Source organism: Octodon degus, unplaced genomic scaffold (assembly GCF_000260255.1).
Source record: "Octodon degus isolate 3935 unplaced genomic scaffold, OctDeg1.0 scaffold00003, whole genome shotgun sequence".
NCBI lineage: Eukaryota > Metazoa > Chordata > Mammalia > Rodentia > Octodontidae > Octodon > Octodon degus.
In genome coordinates, this window is record NW_004524579.1 from 37,045,067 (window position 1) to 37,064,168 (window position 19,102).

The window sequence follows — 19,102 nt, forward strand, 5'->3', positions numbered from 1 at the left end:
TGGCATGTGGTGCTGGGGGATTGAACCGTGGTCCCTGTGCTTTGCTAAGCTTGTTCTAAGTAGGTGCTTTAGACCACTGAGCCATCTCACCAGCCCAACTCTCTTATAACCTCTTCTAACCACAACCAAAGGTGCCATCTCCTGATAGTATCACATTAGAGGTTAGAGATGAAACATACAGAATTTTAGGGACACACACAATCACACTTTATCATTATTGAGTAGATTCCCCCAGGGAATTTGGTGTTTCATATACTATGGTTTCACCATATAAACTTCTAGTAAAATTATAATAAAGGAAACTTTATCCACATTTACTGGTTCTATTTTTTACAACATTAACTCAGTGTTTCAGCCTTTAGATTTTCAGGGGCTTCTATCCAGTTTATAACTTTACTACCTGTGTTCATAACCATGCCATTTCCCTCAGTGGCCAAGAGAACCACTCTCTTGATGGCTTTCAGGCAGTCTCTTGGGATCTAGAAAAGCTGTACCACTACAATCTATAAAAAAACCATTTTTCAGTAAAATGAAGTAGAGATCCCCTATATTATAAAGTAGCTAAAGGAAAGAAATAGAAGCTACTTCCTTTTTAATTTTCCAAGAACAGTGTTAAATGTCTTTGGTAAGAGCAAAAGAAGGGACTATTTATGCTAGAATCATAGCAAGTTGTAAAGACATTAAACTAAGAAATATGACAAGGGCTTTCGCTCAGGGTCTGCAAATGACCAAACAGTGCAACCACAGCAAATAGCTTAATCTTACAGAGCAAAACTGTAAGATAAAAGTACAATAGATATTGTGTAAGGGAAAGAAACTGCTCAAAGGAGAGAACAAGGGCCAGCAAGATAGCTCAGCGGACCAAGTGCCTGCTTAGGTAAGCACAGGGACCAGACTTTGATCCCTGGCATCACATACTGCCCCAGCCCCGCCCCAAGCATGATGAACTGGGCACCAAGACTGGGCATGGTGGTGCACGCCTGTAATTCCAGCACTGGGGAGGCTGAGTCGGAGCTGTGTAGTGAGACCGTCTACCAAATATATATAAAAAAAAAAAAAAAAAGGAAAGGAAAGGACAACTGCATGAGGGAAAGGAGTTAAGATAATGACACTATTAATTTTTCTTAGTTCATTGCATGAAATAATCTTTATATTGTTTGATTAATCTTACATGCCTACTATCTGATAATCTGAGAAACTACTTTGAAGGTGACAATAGGAATATAATAACCATTTTTAATTTCCTATCATTTTGTTTTGAAATTCTGTAGTTTCATTGTTTATTTTCTTTAAAATAAAAAAGTTAAAAGCTGCAAAATAAATATGCCTTAGTTTCATATATATCTTTGTAATTAGTTTATAATCATTTTCTCATAGCCTAAAGTATTTTTAAAACATTATTTTAATAGCTGAATTTCCAAAGAATTTTGTACCATAATTTACCTAACTATATTGTAATTGTTAAATTCTTCAATTAAAATTTCACTATTATGAATAATACTATGAAGTAAATTCTTCAGGTGGCTTGGTTTATATCTTTATATTTGATTAGGCTAATTACCAGGCTAAAACTTACATTTTAAAGGTACTAGTGAATATTGCCAACTAGCCATCCAAAAAGGCTGTACCAATCTGCACTCTGACCTGCAATATGGAGCAAATCTGTCCCTCACAATCCTATCAGCATGAGATTATTATGATTTTCAGAACAATTTCTAAACATTAAGGAAGGAAAGAATAAAGAGAAGGAAAAAAGGTGGGAGGTGATAAGGTTTTGATGCATTGTACATTTTTTATGAATTGCCTGTTTGATTCTCTTGCCCACTTCTGATTAAGCTATTCATTTTTTCTTTGCTTGTACATCATAGGCACTGTTCTAAGTATTTATGTGTGTTTTGTATTTTTATTTATGGTGTAGCTTGCTGAGCAAAATTCTTAACATTGTCATATTTATACACTTTCTTTCTATGCTTAGAAAGACTTTTTTTAGCCTTGAGAGACACATTTTCTTCCATTTTACTAGACATTAAATTTGGCAAAAGATGCAAAATTAGGGATTTGTGGGACTTTATTTTTTATTTTAATTTTTTTTTTTTGCGGAACCGGGGATTGAACTCCAGCCCTTGTGCTTGCCAGGGAAGCACTTATTCCACTGAGCCACCTCCCCTACCCTGTGGGACTTTAATACCTTAAAAACTTAAAAATCTTTATGTTTAATTTCTTCAGTTTATCCTGCAGAAAAGAATCCAAAGAAAAGAGAAGAAATTATTCAACTGTATGCAGCTGGTTCATCACAGAACTGAAATACAATCAACAATTTCTAACTCTTAGTTTATGATGTTCTTTTTTTAAAAAGGTCTATTTCTTTTTTTTTTTCTTTCTTTCTTTCTTTTTTTTTTTTTTTTCAGTACCAGGGATTGAACTCAGGACCTTGCACTTGCCAGGCAAGCACTTATTCTACTGAACTATCTCCCCAGCCCAAAGGTCTATTTTCAATAATATCAGTAATAAATAATCTCCTAAAGAAAATTAAAATATTATTAATAATGTCTCTAATTTCTCAATTCTTGCTTACATCTCTAATCACCTTTATTATTATACTGTGTACCCTTCCAGACTAAAAAAAAACTTTATGTACTTAGGTATGTGTACAAATAACACACACTACTATGGATTGGCTTGAGGGCAAAAACAGCATCATGTGCTATGTATTGTTTTGCAATGTGCATTTCTCCTTGTCATCCTTTGATATGCCCATTATTTGAACAGGTCATTGCTTAGCCACTTCTCTGTAAATGCTGCCTTAGACAATTTCCCAGCACACATGCCCCCGGGGGCCCCAGTGCAAGACTATCTTAAGAGTAAATACGGAGAAGTGAGAATGCTGTATCACGGGTAACGTTCCTTTTAGTTTTAAAAGATATTGCCAAATACACTCCTGCAGACACCGTACCCGTGGCCCAATCATTGTCAACTTGACATTACCATCTTTTTACATTTTTGTCTAGCTGACTTAAGAAGATGTATTTTTAAAAATTTGTATTTTGCTGATTACTCTTGAGCTTGAGTATATACTGTTTTATCGATAATTTGTCTCTTCTATGAACTTTTTATCTACCTTTAAAATTTTTTGTAGTGTTTTCTTATCTTTTTTATATACTTTGGAAGTTAATCTTTGTCTAACACAGCCGTTATCGTTGTATATTTCTCCCAGTGTGTGGCTTTCCTTTAATTTTATGTGATATTTTAATTTGTTTTTTATTTTAAAAATTATTTATTTATGTATTCATTTATTTTTATGTATTTGATACAAGGCCTCACTAAGCAGCTGGGACTTGTAGTGTCCTTCTGTTTTCAGCCTCCCCAGTCCTGGGATTGCAGGCGTGCTCCACTATGCCTGGACTCAGTGGCTGGCTCAGCATGCCTAGGGGTGGGGCTGGTATGGCATGTGGTGCTGGGGATCGAACCCCAGTCCCTGTGCTTGGCTAAGCAGACACTTAGTCCACTAAGCTATCTCACTGGCCCTTAAAAAGTTATTTATTTGGTACAGGGTCTCGCTATGCAGCTCGGACTCATAGTGATCCTCCTGTCTCAGCCTCCCCAGCACTAGGATTACAGGTGTGCACCACCACACTGGGACTTAGGGGCCAGCTCAGCATGCCTGGGGGGGTGGGGCTGGCACAGCATGTGGTATTAGGGATTGAACTCAGGTCCTTGTGCTTACCAGGCAGGCACTTAGACAACTGAGCTATCTCCCCAGCCTGAACATTTTAATTTTATATGACCAAAATTATTATTTTTTCTTCTTCTGTTTTAATTCTTTGTGTCACAGAAGATGTCATCTCTCCCAAGGTCATAAAAATGATTTCCATATTTTTTCATAGTTTGTGAATTTATTTTTATGTGTAACTCAGAGACCTATCAGAAGTCATTTGGGGTCTATTGGAAGACACTAGTTATCTTCTCTGTGTCATGGTTAATTGTATTGCCATTAAAGATACTGGGGTTTTTTTCTCTAAAAGCTGAAAAGTTACTCTTATTATAAACCAAATTCCTGCCAAGTGTGGTAGTGGTGGTGCATACTTGTAATTCCAGCACTTAAGGGAGAGAGAGAGAGAGAGAGAGAGAGAGAGAGAGAGAGAGAGAGAGAGAGAGAGAGATTTAAACATTGGATTTGATTTTATAATGTCTACTCAGGTGGGTTCACCTGTTTTTCTATTGGAGGCTAATACCACACCATTTTGGTTATCATAGTTTTATCATTTGTCTTCATAGATGATTGTTCATTTTAATACTTTTTCCATCTTATTTCAAAGATGCAAGTCTGTGTAAAGTCATAGCAACAAAGGAAGGAAGGAAGGAAGGAAGGAAGGAAGGAAGGAAGGAAGGAAGGAAAGAAGGAAAGAAGGAAAGAAGGAAAGAAGGAAAGAAGGAAAGAAGGAAAGAAGGAAAGAAGGAAAGAAGGAAAGAAGGAAAGAAGGAAGGAAGGAAGGAACCAAGCAAGCTTGCTTGCGTCTGGCACCCAGCTCCAATGAAAGGCAGCGGTCAGAGCCTTCTCACAGGACAAAAAACCCACTTTCACAGCCAAGTGACCCTCCTCTCAACAGCCTCCCCAGCTGCCACTGAGACACCCATCGCTGCTCTGCTCCTCAAAATAAAACTCAGCTGTAAATGGCACACCTGCTCTGGATTAGTTACAATAAATCAGGGACTGTCTATTTCAGTTACACAAACAGGTGAAGAACAAGCTGAGTTTGTGACAAGCCAACTAGAAAGCAGAGGTAATTTATATGGGGGGGAGGGATTTTTTTTCTTAGACACTTAACAAGCCCTAAACTTCCTGTTCTCAAGCTCCTATGCAACTTGATAAAAATGTCTCAAGTTGTAGCATTCACTTCACATCTAACTAAACCCATAGCTTGCAAACCTTACTGCCCATGAGAATCTTTCAGTTTATTACCAAATGCAAAAGTGGAATACACTTAGAGTTCTGGGCTTCATGAGGTAATTCCAGGGCACAGGATCCCAGTCTCCACTTGGAGAAAACACCCCAAGGACTGATGGTGAACTTGAACTGCCAGAGCAGAAGATGACACCGGGCTCCAGTAATCAGCTTGGCCACACAAGCTTCTGAAATGAGCTGGTGCTAGGAGTACTAAATAAAGTGAGTAGGTGCTGAGATCAGTCCACAGGAGAATGACATCAGTATGAGGCCGACACTGTGTTGATTCATTCATAATTGTGTCTGGACACAACTAAATGACTGAACTAAATTAGAGAATCTTGGACATTCTCTAATGTCCAAGAAGGGAAGGGAAAAGCCATTAACTTGGGGCCTTTTCAAGATACCATACACTTGAACACAATTTGAAACAGAGGTTGACCCTGGGGGTCAAGCAGCATGTGCAGGCCTGCCTGCCTTGGAGCAGGTGTCCAGCCTCGGAGGCTCAACTTGAGGCAGCTGGGCCAGCTCAGAGATCCACTTCCGTTTTCGAGGTCTCTACACCCTCTCACTTACTCCAACTAAAAAGTGTCCAGCATTTCCACTGTGTTGTGCATTTAGTGAGTGTGATGCTTGTGGTCAGCCAACCTGAGGCACTTACCTGGTAGCTCAAGTGAGTTCCTCTGTACACCTTTTGCTTTTGCTTATCTATGGTCTTAAAATGGTCTACTTCATAACTGACTTGCAGGAAATTCCATTTCCCCAGAAGCCCTTGCAGGTTAGTGTGAGATTTTGTGTAATGTGAGGTGTTTGAGGAATGCAAATAGCACAGTAGAGCAAAAGGACCTCAAGTGTGAAGACTACCTACTGCCACTGTTAGAAAAGTAGTATTGGGTCATCTGATACTTTGCTTCTTGGCTAAAATCTTGAGAAGTCAGGGGATGGACTCCAGGATCCCTGAGAAAGCCATTCAAGATGCATACTACTTTTAGATCTCAGCCACCCTACTTCACTGGGGTGGGAACTTGGACCCCTCCTCCAAAAAGACTCTGCATTCCACTTCCCATGGCCTCTGCCCAGGCTGTGCCTCAAGTGACCTGAGACTGTTCAGAGCTCTGGTGAAAGCACACATGCCCCAGCCCTCGCCTAGAGCTACTCTGCTAAAATCAGTACCCACAGGGCGGCGCATGCACAGGTAGCTGACATCACACGTGGCTCTGAAGGTTCCTCAGCCTTGAAGTTGTAGGGAATCGCCCGGCAGCTTGCCAGACTCTCAGTGCCCAAGCCACACTGTGGATCTGATCATGACAAAAATCTCTGGGGGCGGAACTCCTTGGCAGTTCCTTGGTGACTCCCTATACAGTGAGGGAGGGAGGGCCCACTGCCTTTTGATTTCTTCCAGACCAGGGGTTCTGGAATCTCAGTGTAGATAGGAATCTCATGAAAATTGGGGTTCTAACTCAGGACTGGAGCAGGCTGGAGAGCCTGCATTTTTAACCTTTGAAACCACAGACCACACAGTGAACTACAGGGATATAACTACTAATTAGCCTGTAATTATTTAACAAGGACTGAGCACAATGACTATAGTGAGCTCATACAGTAAAGAATTTGGTTAGTAAAACTTGGCAGATGTGGCAATGCAAGCTTTGTCACTAAAAATAAAATGGGAGGGGGCAGATAGCTCAGTGGACTAAAGTGCCTGCTTCAGCAGAGCACAGTGGCCAGGATTCAATCCCTGGCATGCCATGCTGGGCCCGACCCTAGGGTGCGCTGAGACTGCAGTTGAGACTGGGCGTGATGGTGCATGCCTGTAGTACCAGTGCTTGGGAGGCTGAAAACAGGAGAATCACTACAAGTCTGATGTACATAGTGAGACCCTGTACACCCTGTCCTAAATTCATTAAAAAATAAAACAACAGAAAAAAATTTTTTATGTTACTCCTTGGGTCTGCTATGATTGGTGCTGACAAGAGGCCTGAAAGCCACTCTGGACAGAGGAGCCAGTAAGACCTCCACCCTTCTGGTCATCAGCAGGGGTCTGGCTTATCAGACTTCTGGTGCCACTGTTTTAAAAGCTGTTATTTTTGAAGGACACAATTTGCTGTGCAAAATCATTCAAAATTTCAAGTCCTTCTGTCCCAGATATGAAGCTATATTATAAGGAAGCTTAGAATTATCAGCTTTTCTTTTCCTATGCCCACCCCTCCATGATACTTGCTAGAGACACGCTTGGTGCTCTGCCCATTCCTGGGTGCCCACACATTTGCAGGCTGTGGTATTCCTCTTCCTGCCTTGCCTGCCAGCACCTAAGCTGGACTTTAGATAGACACAAGGTTTCATGCCACCATCAGCTCAGATCTGCTTAGTACAAAGAAGGTAAATCTCTGTTGTTTAAAACATAACTGGGAGCTTGTGGATGAGGGTGGCCGTGTCACCTTAAGAAGCACGAGTACAACATTTAGTAGGAACTGCTGAACTTGGACTTCAAGCTCTTGGTCTCTATGTCTGCCTTACCCTTTCTGTTTAAGCCAATCAATCCTCAGATTGAGTGAAAATCCAGGAATGATAACATAACTCGACTAATCCTTTCATTCCAAATGACACAAATACTTCTAGTGTTAACTGTGTCTTAGAACCAAAATGCCCTTGGCTCCTTTGACCTGTAGTGCAACTGGGTTTATCTGTTCTGTCTATTGGGTCCACCCAGGAACCTCTTTCCTGGCTAGAACCTCAGCTCTTGGTTGTGGGACTGATGTTGTCATGGCCACAGGTAAAAATTCCTGGCACAGAGGTGGTTGAACTTCTATCTGACCTCAGACAGGAGATGAGACTGTAATATATGTATTGAGCACTTACGAGGTATCTAGAAGTGCACTAACTGTTCTTTTTAAAAAATAGATATTAAAATCACATGATAAAAAAATAAAATCACGTGATCATCTCAATAGATGCAGAAAAAAATTGACAATGTCTAATGCCCACTTGTGATTAAAAAAAAAAAAAAAACCCTAGCAGAAAATGTGAACAGATGGTCTGTACCTCGATTTAATGAGAACCATCTATGATAAACCAATAGCCAACATCGTACTAAATGTGGAGGACCAGCTGGGTGACTCTCCTTAAAGGAAGAGTAGTTGTCTCCCTTTTGACTGTGCCTGACCTTATATCCATGTATTGATAGGTACAGAGCTGGCTAGGACTTTTCCTTATCCTTTCAATTGGCTTTAAGCAATGTATATTGGTCTAGCCGAGGTGCTGGTGGTAGTCTTTGAAGATGGCATGCATTTTTCCCTAATAGCCCACACCTGCTGCTCATTAACATGAGCCAGGTTGAGACAGGACAAAGAGCTAGTGCTCCACACTGCCAGCTGGGATCAAGCCTCAAGATAGAGGCTATGACTTCCTGGGGCTTGAAAGATTACACATCCAAGCTTTAGCACCAGACCCCAAAACATTAGATACTATCTCATTAGTGTAACGCAAATCACTTTTTCTGCATATCATAGAGGTAAATGCAGGCCTCCTACTTAGCCCAGCTCACAATACTCACCAACTTCTTGCAATTTTCAGTCATTCATCCTCAAGCCAATCTTCCTTCATAATTGAATAAAACCTGGGTTTGGCCCTGGATCAAGGCCCTTTTTCCAGATAGCTATCACCATGACTGGACTTAGGACCTCTTGGCTCCCATAATTATAAATATACTTTAGTGTCTTTATTTTCACCATGGGTTGCACCAGGAGTGGTAGACTGGAATTAACTTGGTGGGATTCCAACAACATATCTTTGAGATTACAAATATAAGCTTCTTGGACCAGGATGAGGATCAAAAAGGGTTCACTACACTAAATAGTTAAAAATTGAAAACTTTCACTCTAAAAGCAGGAACAAGACAAGGGTGTCTGCTATCACCATTTGTATTCAATTTAGGAGTTCTGGAAATATTAGCCAGAGCAATTGGACAAGAATAAAAAATCAAGGGAATATAGATAGAAAAGAAAGAAATTAAATTATTATTTGCTGATGACTGATAGTGTACACAGAAAGCCCCAAAAACTCTACCAAAAGACTTCTAGAATTAAGAACCAAATTCTGGCAGCACAGTTGGAAGATATCTTCCACTGGATGATAAAACAGGACATAAAGTCACAACATGGACAGCATTCCTGTAAACAAAAGACAAATGCACTGAGAGAGAAATTGGGGAAGCCACACCTTCACAAGAGCATCAAGAAAAAGTAAATACTTAAGAATCTATCAAATGAGGAAGGAAAAGACTTATACACTGAAAACTGCAGTACTGTGAAAAAGGAGATCAAAAAGGGTATCAGAAAATGGAATAATATCCCCTGTTCTTGGGTAGGAAAAATCGGCATAATTCCAAAACTGTTATACAGATTTAATTCAATCCCAATTAAAATACCAATTGCATACTGCACAGAACTAGAGAAAACATTACTAAAATTCCTTTGGAACTGATAGAGATCTAGAATAGTGAAAGTAATTCTGTGCAACAAAAGCAAGGCACAGGGAACCACAATCCCCAATTTGCAGTCATATTACAAAGCTACTGTGATATAAAAAATAAATAAATAAAGCCAACACGGTACCGACAAAAGAAATAGACCCCAAGATCAATGGAACAGAATAGAAGATGCAGAAACAATTCCAATCACTCTCAATCTACCTTATCTTTGACAAAAGGGTAAAACGCTTTCACTGGAAGAAAGATAGCTTCTTTATTTCTGATGCTGGAAAAACTGGCTTTTCACATGCCAGAGACTGAACTTAGTCCATATCTCTCATTTGTACTAAACCAAAATTGAAATAGATCAAAGGTCAAAAAATAAAACAAAAACACTCCATCCACTGGAAGATAAAACAGGTGCAACTCTTGATGTCATACATGTAGGCAAAGACTTCATGAACAAACCTTGATCACACAGGGAATAATACATAAAGGGATGAAAATTTTACCAGGTGTTCTTCAGACAAAGGACTAATATCTAGAATATATAAAGAACTAAAAAAACCCTCAGATGCTCCCAATTTAAAGATTCAGTCCAAAAATGGGCATCTGAAATGAAGAGATACTTCTCAGATGAAGAAATAGAACTGGCAAGTAAGTATATGAAAAACTGTTTAGCATCCCTGGATATCTGGAAGATGCAAATTAACACAATGCTAAAATTTTATCTCACTCCAGAAAGAATGTCTATTATCAAGAAATCAATCAACAACAAATCCCAACAGGCTGTGAGAAAAAAGAAATTTTACTTTTAGTAGGAATGTGAATTGGTACAACCAAGATGGAAATCAGTATGGAGATTCTGCAAAAAACTAAAAATAGAAGTTTCATTTGACCCATCTAATTTTTTTCTTGGTATCTTCCCACATTTTTTTTTAAATCATACTACCATGCCATATGCACACCCATTTAAAAAAAAAAATGTATTTGGTACAGTGTCTCACTAGACAGCTCAGATTCATAGTGATCCTCCTGTTTTCAGTGTGCCCCGTGCTGGGATTACAGGCATGTGCCACGACGTCCAGTGTTTGGGGCCTGCTCTGCATGCCCTGGGGCAGGGCTGGCATGGCATGTAGTACTGGGGATTGAACCCCCATCCCTGTGCTTGCCTAAGCAGATGCTTAGTCTGCTGAGCTATCTTGCCAGCCCCACATTCATGTTTATGGCAGCGCACTTTGTAATTGCTCAATCTTAGAAACAGCCTAGATGCCCATCAGTGGATGAAGGGATAAAGAAAATGTGGTTTTTATATGCGATAGAATAATACTCAGCCAGAGAGAAGGATAAAATTGAGACATTTTTAGGTCAATGTGTGCACCTTGAGACGCTTTTCTAAGTTGAAATAAATCAGACACATATGTTTAAATATGGCATTGATTCTCTTGTGTGAGAAACTGAAAGTATAAATAAGGACCCAAATGGACTACAGATATTGAACAGTTGGGATAAAAGTGTTCAAATGGGAAGAGGAGAAGGGAAGAGAGAGGAAGGGTAGGAAGTGAACAGGAAAAAAAAGAGACTAGAAGGAAAAAATGGAAACAGTGCTTTTGTAAATGAAGGGAAGAGAGGTTGAAGGGAGGGGAGGGGAATGGGAATGGGGGAAAAAGAAACACCAAGATATATTATGTCCAGGTACAAATTCCTTATGATGAATATCATCTTTATGTATAGCTCAGTGGCACAGAGCCTGCTTAGCAAGCCCAAGGTCTTGAGTTCAATTCCTTGTTTAAAAAGAGTATCACTAATGTACCATTGAAGTTAATTTAAAAATACAAAATTCTATAAATCATTATTAATAAATGGTGTTGGAAGAATGGAGCAGCCCTAGGCAAAAAAATGATAAAATATATCTTAATATAAACTTTATACTTTCAACAAAAATTAATTTAAAATGAATAATAGATTTAATGCTGTGAAACTGATAGAAAAAAATTATCTTCAATGTCTAGGGCTAACCAAAGACTTCTCTATCTCTGTTCAATATCTTGGCTCTGGTAATAGATTATTAAATACCTATAGTTTATAGGTATAAATACCTATAGTTTATATTTCTAGTGCTGAGGACTGAACCCAAGACCTTGTTTACCACAGAGCCAACCCCCATCCCCAATATAGATCTTGGTAAGTGTACACACACACACATACACACACGAGTACAAGTAAAACTGGGGAAATCTGAGTAAGCTCAGAAGATTGTACCAAAGTCTTCATCTTGGTTGTGATATTATACAGTCATTTCGTAAACTGTTATCACTAAGGGACGCTGTACAAAGTGTATGGCCATCTCTCCTTATTATTTCCTACAATTACATGTGCATGTGAATTTGACTTAATAAAAACTTCAATTAAAGGCTGGCCAAACAGCTCAGCAGATTAAAGCACCTGCAAGGAGACTCAGGGACTGAGGTAGATCACCGGGCCAGCCAGCAGACCCTGCCCCCAGGGCGCGCTGAGATAGCAATTGAGACCGGGCGTGGTGGCACATGCCTGTAATCCCAGCTCTTAGGAGGCTGTAAACAGGCGGATCACTATGAGTCCGATGATGTAGTAGGGAGACCCTGAACACCCTGTAGATCCTTCCCTAAAAATACAGAAGAAAAAAAAAAAAAAAACTTCAATTAAAAGTAGGTGAGAAACCAGCCTTCAGGAACAAAAGCCACGGTTGTAGTGCGCCCCCAGCATGCACAAAGGAACCCAAGTGCAAGGCATGGGTGGTCTTTGTAATGAACTAATCCACACCCAAGGCCGAAAGAGCAGAAGGAAGTGTCTGCGCCACAAGTAGGGAGCTGGTGGCAGCTCTTGAATGTGAAGGCAACCTAAGAACGTGCTCAGGGAAACGAAGACTGTTGAGTGGCTGGAGAAATGACCACTGGAATAACACCAACTAGGCATTCAATCTTGTACCCTACAGATACTTATTCAATGCCTAGCAAGTGGCGGGCACGATTCCGAGAACTTCAGATTTATCCATGACAGAACACACTAAGCAAATTTCCTTCCATATGGAGTCTAATTGTTTGCTTAGTGATTACCCCTGATCAGAAAGACTCTCAGCTCCCAGAACCAGAGAATCCATTTCCATGCTGTACACTTAGAATTTCAGGACCCCAAACAAATGCAAAACTCTCTAGGATGAAGCTAGCCATCTCTACGGAAGGGCACACAGAGTATTTCTGATTTAGGAGTGAGGATGATCTTACCCCAGGGTGGCTAGAGAAAGAAACTTAAGATGAGAAGACTGGCAGACCATGCCTCGGAGTTGAGTCAGAGAACTCAAAACCAAGAAGAAGAGTTGGCAGTGTGACCCTTGAAAAAGATCCAAGTTAGCCTGGGGTACCCTGTATTTTCCACTCCCAAACAGGAATTAACTTTGGAATCTTCCATAAATGTAGGGAAACTGGGGGCTTTCCAACCCTAGCCTGGGTGAATACTACTTCAAAACAAACTATAGCAAGATGGCCTTATACTAAGAGAGAGAGAAAGAGAGAGAGAGAGAGAGAGAGAGAGAGAGAGAGAGGAAAAACACACCTAACGACATCTTTTTAGTTAGGAAAAATTTTGCAAAAGGCTCTGCTTTTAGGTCAGAAAATTAAATTGGAAAAATGGATTTTTTTCTCAAGATGCTAAAAGCAATATGTGATGAAGATATGCTAAAAGATAAGCTGTTAATCACTATTTCTGCAGAAAGACAGCTCAAGGTAAGTAAATCAGGCAAGACTCTAGAATGGGCAAGTTTATTAATATTAACCCTAACTCAGAAATAACCATTTAAAATTTGTAGTTGCCCACAGCCTCAAAGATCTGAGAATAAATGTTAAAATGTCTTTGGATTTAGTTGTGGTAAGATGCACTAGCATTTTTTTTTTCTGGACAGCATTATGAAAACTAAGTTGCAAATGACTCCTACTTTGCTGTATCCCATCTGCAATAATAATTAACCATTTGCTATCACTGTGGCCATATTGTATAGTGACTTCACCTTGGTTTTGAGTTCGTTTTCCTGATGTGTGCTAAAAATAAATAGTAACATTTTATATAGGTAAAAGAGTCTGCATTTTTAAATATGCCAGACCCTGTGGCCAAATTTTGCAGCTTTAGTCAAGAAAAAGAAATGCCACAGTTTGCCCAGAAGTTCTATTTTTAGCATAAGGTTGCAGAGAACTATTCCAGCATGTCCAAGTCCCATTCAAATTTCTGCGTCCCTTGAGTGAGAGGTCAGCTCTACTACTGAGCATTGCAAGGTGAGACATGGTCCCTTTCTTGCAAAAGACACAAGCTCTTATTTAACTTTCTGAATAGGAATGTGTGCAGTTCTGAGAGAACTGTCTTAGTCACATGACATAGCACAGGTGATGAGGAGATGGGCATGTACTCATGAATGTATATGAGAGAATAGTTAAGTAACAATGTCCCATTAGATTGTCCAGAGACTGCACACATTAGACAACCTTACTAGAAATGGTCCATTTTATTTAATTGCACTGCCAGTAAATGAGCGAGCCTGCTGCTCACAGGGGCTTTGATCTCAGAATTCAGTTTAGGCATAGGCTGAGGATGATAACAGGATCCCTCCCTCCTGCTCCTTGAAGTTTTGAGCATTGGAGCATTGGAAGAGTTAGAAATCATCTCCCATGACTGACATTGTCAGTAGCCTCTTTTCCCTCCACTTACTACTTTCGGGCCACTTTTTCTCACCCTCGACCTTTAATAATAAAAGCAATTTGTCCAATGGAATATTCTCAGTGGATAAAGAGCTGCAAAAAGGCACTCACCATGGAAAATAATTTTATGAATAGAAAAGAAATGCTGCATCTATCCACATTAAAACTTAACATTGACTCTTTAAACTCGTCTTGGGCATGAATCTATGGTCACCCATGTGTGAGTTTCTAAGCAGCATATTTAAAGAACTAAATAGCATCCAACAGGCTCACATGCAAAAAGAAAACTATACAACTGCAATTTTATCTGGGAAATTTGACTAGAAAAACACATCTCAGTCAAAAGCTTCCTAGGAGTTGGAGATTTTCAGATGAGTTATTTCATAACAAGTTGTTTTGAAATCAGTGTATTAGTTTTTTTTTTATTTCGAAGACAAAGCTGAAGAAATTGTACTGGGAAATATTTGGACTCCTTTGGATGCTCTAGTCTTCTATAAAAATACAAGATTCCCATTACAAGCTTGCAGAAAGAAAGACATGAAGTATACTAAAAATAATTGTTGCATAACCTTTAAAAGATAGTTTGCAAAAGCCAAAGTCTAGTTTATAGTCAGCACCAGTGCAAAGCCCATTTGAATCCCCTTAATATAAAAACAAAATTAAAACTGTAGGTATGTAGATATGTTAAGTACAGTATTCTTCATGTGCTAACTATTCCTATTAATTCCATCTTTTTAAGTTACTGCCCTATCATTATTAAGGGAGCATAAATTTCCTTCCAATTTTTTTTTTGGCTTCTTTTATATTTTGTGGTCTCAGAAAAGCAAAATAAATCGAATAGCCAATCAAAAACATCCCCTCATTGCCGCACAACTGACTTTGTTTACTTTCTCCAGCATTACAAGCGGATCCTGTAGGTCCTTCAGACATAGGTGTCCTTTTGTTTGTACTATGAGTTCTGATTAAAGCCCCAACGTGCCATTTTCGAAGTGTACCCCCAAAATGACCAAAAATAATATTTTTTCCCTTTAAGGCTACACTCAAAACATTTGCTCTAGAAACTTTCTGAAGAGCGAAACTTGCCTAGTAAAGCACATGCAGTGGACAAAATATCAGATTTCTTTTTCCAGCTGTCCAGACTGTCCCATTAATGCCTCTTGCTTCTATCAGTGTTTTGCTATAATTAGGATGGCTTAGGGTTTATCTGGGACTTTTTTCAAAACGAGATTTCCTTCCTAGCAGCAGCCGCTGTCATTTACAAGTACCTTTACGGTCCTGGGAGGCTTATTTTGATTTACATTATGTGGCAGGAATTCCAGTGGTGAAGTGAAGGGAAACACACACACACACACACACACACACACACACACACCACTTTTTCTCTTATAAGTTTTAAAAATGGGTCTTACCTGTGGATGGTCATTCTGGTTTGGAGCCTGGCTTGTTTCAAGTAAGTTACTGACACTCAGCCTTTCCCCCTGGAAGGCTGTGTCCCCTTCCTTGGACAGCCAGCCTGCCAACGGTTGTAAGGTTTTTGTGTCTTGCTCTGCAGGAGACAAAATAGCACTTTCTCCCTCAAGGAAGTGGGAATTCCAGCCAGGAATGCCTGCTGTGGCACGAGGAGCCTCTTCTTGATGGCTCCGCATCAGTGAAGCCTGAGTGGGTCCCTTGGGAGGAGGATTCCGGGTGCCTGCTGCTGCACTCTCGTTCAGGGTCAGCTTCCTGGCTTTTCCTTTCACTCGGGGTCGCCGCCCCCTGGCAGATTTCTGGCTGCTTCTTTGGCTGCTTAGGTCCTTTTCTTCTGCTTTTCCCTCCACCATGGTCTCCAAACTATGCTTCATCCCTGGCCTTTCCAACCCCCCAGACAAGGGCTTCATCTCCAGCTCTGTTGCCACTTTATCCATAGCTTGCAGATTGTCACTGGCAAATTCCTCTCCTGCTTGGAGGCTGTCTCTGGTTTCTTCTTGAATTCCTGGACAATCATTCTCAGCAGCCTCAGAAGCAGTGGGGAGTGGACAACTCTCTTGCCCTGTCACCGTAGTCATTCCATCCTGGCGAGGTCCAAGAGTAAGAGCCATCCCTGTGCTCAGGGACAGTGGAGTGTGGCTGGAGGCATTGCTGCTCCTGACCCCCACTTCTTGGGATTGTGACTGATAAGCACAGAAGCCAGTGGTGGCATCCATAGGCCCTGTGTCACCCGACACCCAAGGACCACAACCCATTTCACGGAGGAAGTGCTCACACCCACCTAGGATACACTCACTGAATTCCACCTCTTCGTCATCGCTTTCTAATAAAAAAACATGCTCACTCCCCTGCAGGCTCCTTTGCCAAACTGCATTAGAGTAATCCGTCATAACATCGGAACATTCCAGATACTCCAGGTCATCATCTGAAAACTCCTCAGTGTAAGTTAGGACTATCTCCGGACAAAGTTCATAATCGCTGTCAGAGTCCTCGCTGGAAACCTGGGGACTGGGCTGCTTGTTGATCCAAGTGCTCTCACCTGGGCAAATGCTTGCAGCTGCCTCCAACAGCGGAAGGCTGAAGCTGATGTATTTCTGAGCTTTGGGCTTTTGATGACCTGAGGTTAAGACTTGGTCATTAGGGCCATCATTTAGGCTGTCATCCATTAACCGTGCAACTGGAGGAGGTACTGCACTGTGGTGGTTTGAGGAAATATTATTTGAATTAAGGAAATTTTCTTCTGTGTTATTTGGATCACAAATCTCTGCTGCTAGCTGTGTTTCTTCATCCAGAGGATCTTCTGACCTGGCTTCAGCAATGTCGTTATTGGCCAGTAACTGGGGGTCGCATAAGCTGTTGAGGTTGGGTGGGGAGGAATCAGCTCCGAATGATGGAGCTGCCATGGACATATTTTGTTCTTCTGTAGAGCGGTGTTCCTTCCCCTGGGTTGGGCTTGTGCATCCCTTCTCACAGGTCTCTGTTCCATGTTTCCAGCCTGCATCCCTGCCATCTCCCAGGTTAGGAGGCTGCTGTGGGTTCTCTGCGGGGCACTCGACCTCGATGGAGGCAGAGCAGCAAATCATCCCCAGGCAGCTTCTAGCAGAGATCTGATAAGTGGCAGCATCACTTCTGGTACAGCTAGGGTGAAGAGAACACATAGGTGAGTTTGGGCATAACAATGTTTTTCACAGTGTGACTCATTAGAAGATGGCATTCATTGTACTGCATGTTCAGATCTGTTGTATTCCTGGGAAGGAGCTTGTGGCTAGGGACAGCTGGCCCTGGGCTCTGGCTGCTTCTAGTGCTGAGATCCTGAGAAACCCAGTTTTCCTGATCGCACTTCAGTTTAAATATACTGAGATTTACTTGGACGAACAGAAAAGATACTTTATATTTTAGTTTCTTCTCTCCTCTAAAGTTATTTTTATGTTGTAGGACTTTGAAAGAATATTATTTTTCCTGGAGAGAGATGTTATACACAAATAACTAAGGTATTCTATCTCATGTGGTGGAACGCTGTCAATAATAGCTCTTTTTAAGACCATGCTAGTAAGGTTTGTTTCTAGCCAGGAGGTTGTAAAGACAATACCATAACAGGATTATGTGTATGAGAGAGGGTAACATTCCTTCCCTAATTTGAGGTGACTAAAAGATCTAAATCACAACCATGAGCCCCATTGGCTGGAAACCCAGGTCCACATGTCATCCTGATTAACACACATGGAGCCAGGTGTTTGGCTTTGGCCCAGCAGGGAAGGAACAAAATCCTGGATCAGACTGAGCCAGCTCTCCCTGTTCTAGGAGCTGTGCTTCTGTGGCTCTCTCTGTCCTTTGTCGCCTGGATCCACCTGGAGCTGGAACCTGCTGTATGTTACTGCAGGCTGTGGTAGGGTCCTCTCCAAAGCTCAGAATTCCCAAAAAAAGCTGGTCCATATGTTGTGTATATTGCATTCTCACCATGCACCATCCATCTATGCATATGAAAATGTCAGGGCTGGGGATATAGCCCAGTGGCACAATGCCTGCCTGGCAAGTTAAAGGTCCTGAGTTCAATTCCCAGTACACATTTCCCCACCAAAAAAAAGAAAAAGAAAGAAAGAAAATGTCAGTAAGCACTTTCAGGACTCAGAGCTTTGGGGCTGGCTTGCCCTTAGAAGCAATACTTAGATCTTTATTGACAGCTCTCTAAAAGACTACATCTTTTTCTCTAAGGAAGTGAGAACTTTGCTCCAATTTCACATTATGCGCATCATTTATTTGTGTGTGTGTGTGTGTGTGTGTGTGTGTGGCCAGCTCAGCCCACCGGGGGCGGTGCTGGCTGGCATGTGGTGCTGGGGGATTGAACCGCGGTCCCTGTGCTTTGCTATGCTTGTTCTAGGTAGGTGCTTTAGACCACTGAGCCATCTCACCAGCCCCATTATTGTGTTTTGCAAATGTTAAAATATGTACAATATCTAATTCGGAAGGGGCAGCGTTCAACATAGACAGCTCCAACGCCACCCTCTCTGTCCTCGCCCTTCCTCACTGGAGGGAGCCCTTTGCCTTCTCAAGGCCATACTTACCTGTCGGCCCTCAACCATGGGGTGGCTGCTCACCTGGACCTCATTTTCAGAAATCAGAGGTGAACTCCAATGCCAAGAATATCTTTTAGGTTTTTTTTTTTCGGAACCGGGGATTGAACTCAGGCTGTTGCGCTTGCCAAGGAAGCACTTATTCCACTGAGCCATCTCCCTGGCCCCTACCAAGAATATCTTGCTTCAATTTTGGCCATGACCCATAGCTGATGTCTGGTTCTGCCTCAGCCAGGGAGACTGAAATTTTAGGCAACTTTCTGGAAGAAAGTGTTTGTTTCTGTCCATTTTACAAGCAAAATGATAAAATCAATGTGGAATGATAAAATCAGCATGAAATGGCTTTATGCCAGATACGCTTTGAGAATGTGGAAGTGTCAAACTGGTTCTTCAGAAGTGTGCAGAAGAATTATCAGTGAACTCAACTTCA

At 41.1% G+C, this 19,102-nt stretch overlaps 1 protein-coding gene across 4 annotated transcripts in view; it reads right to left on the minus strand.

Moving 5' to 3' along the window:
• Alpk2 (alpha kinase 2) overlaps positions 1 to 19,102 on the minus strand; it is a 135,252-nt gene that overhangs the window by 72,865 nt on the left and 43,285 nt on the right. For all 4 annotated transcript variants that reach the window (XM_023715306.1, XM_004623737.2, XM_023715304.1 and 1 more), the window contains one exon: positions 15,544 to 17,239. In XM_023715306.1, coding sequence (XP_023571074.1) covers positions 15,544 to 17,184 — 1,641 coding nt within the window. In that variant the 5' untranslated portion in view covers positions 17,185 to 17,239. The remainder of the gene's footprint in view (positions 1 to 15,543; positions 17,240 to 19,102) is intronic.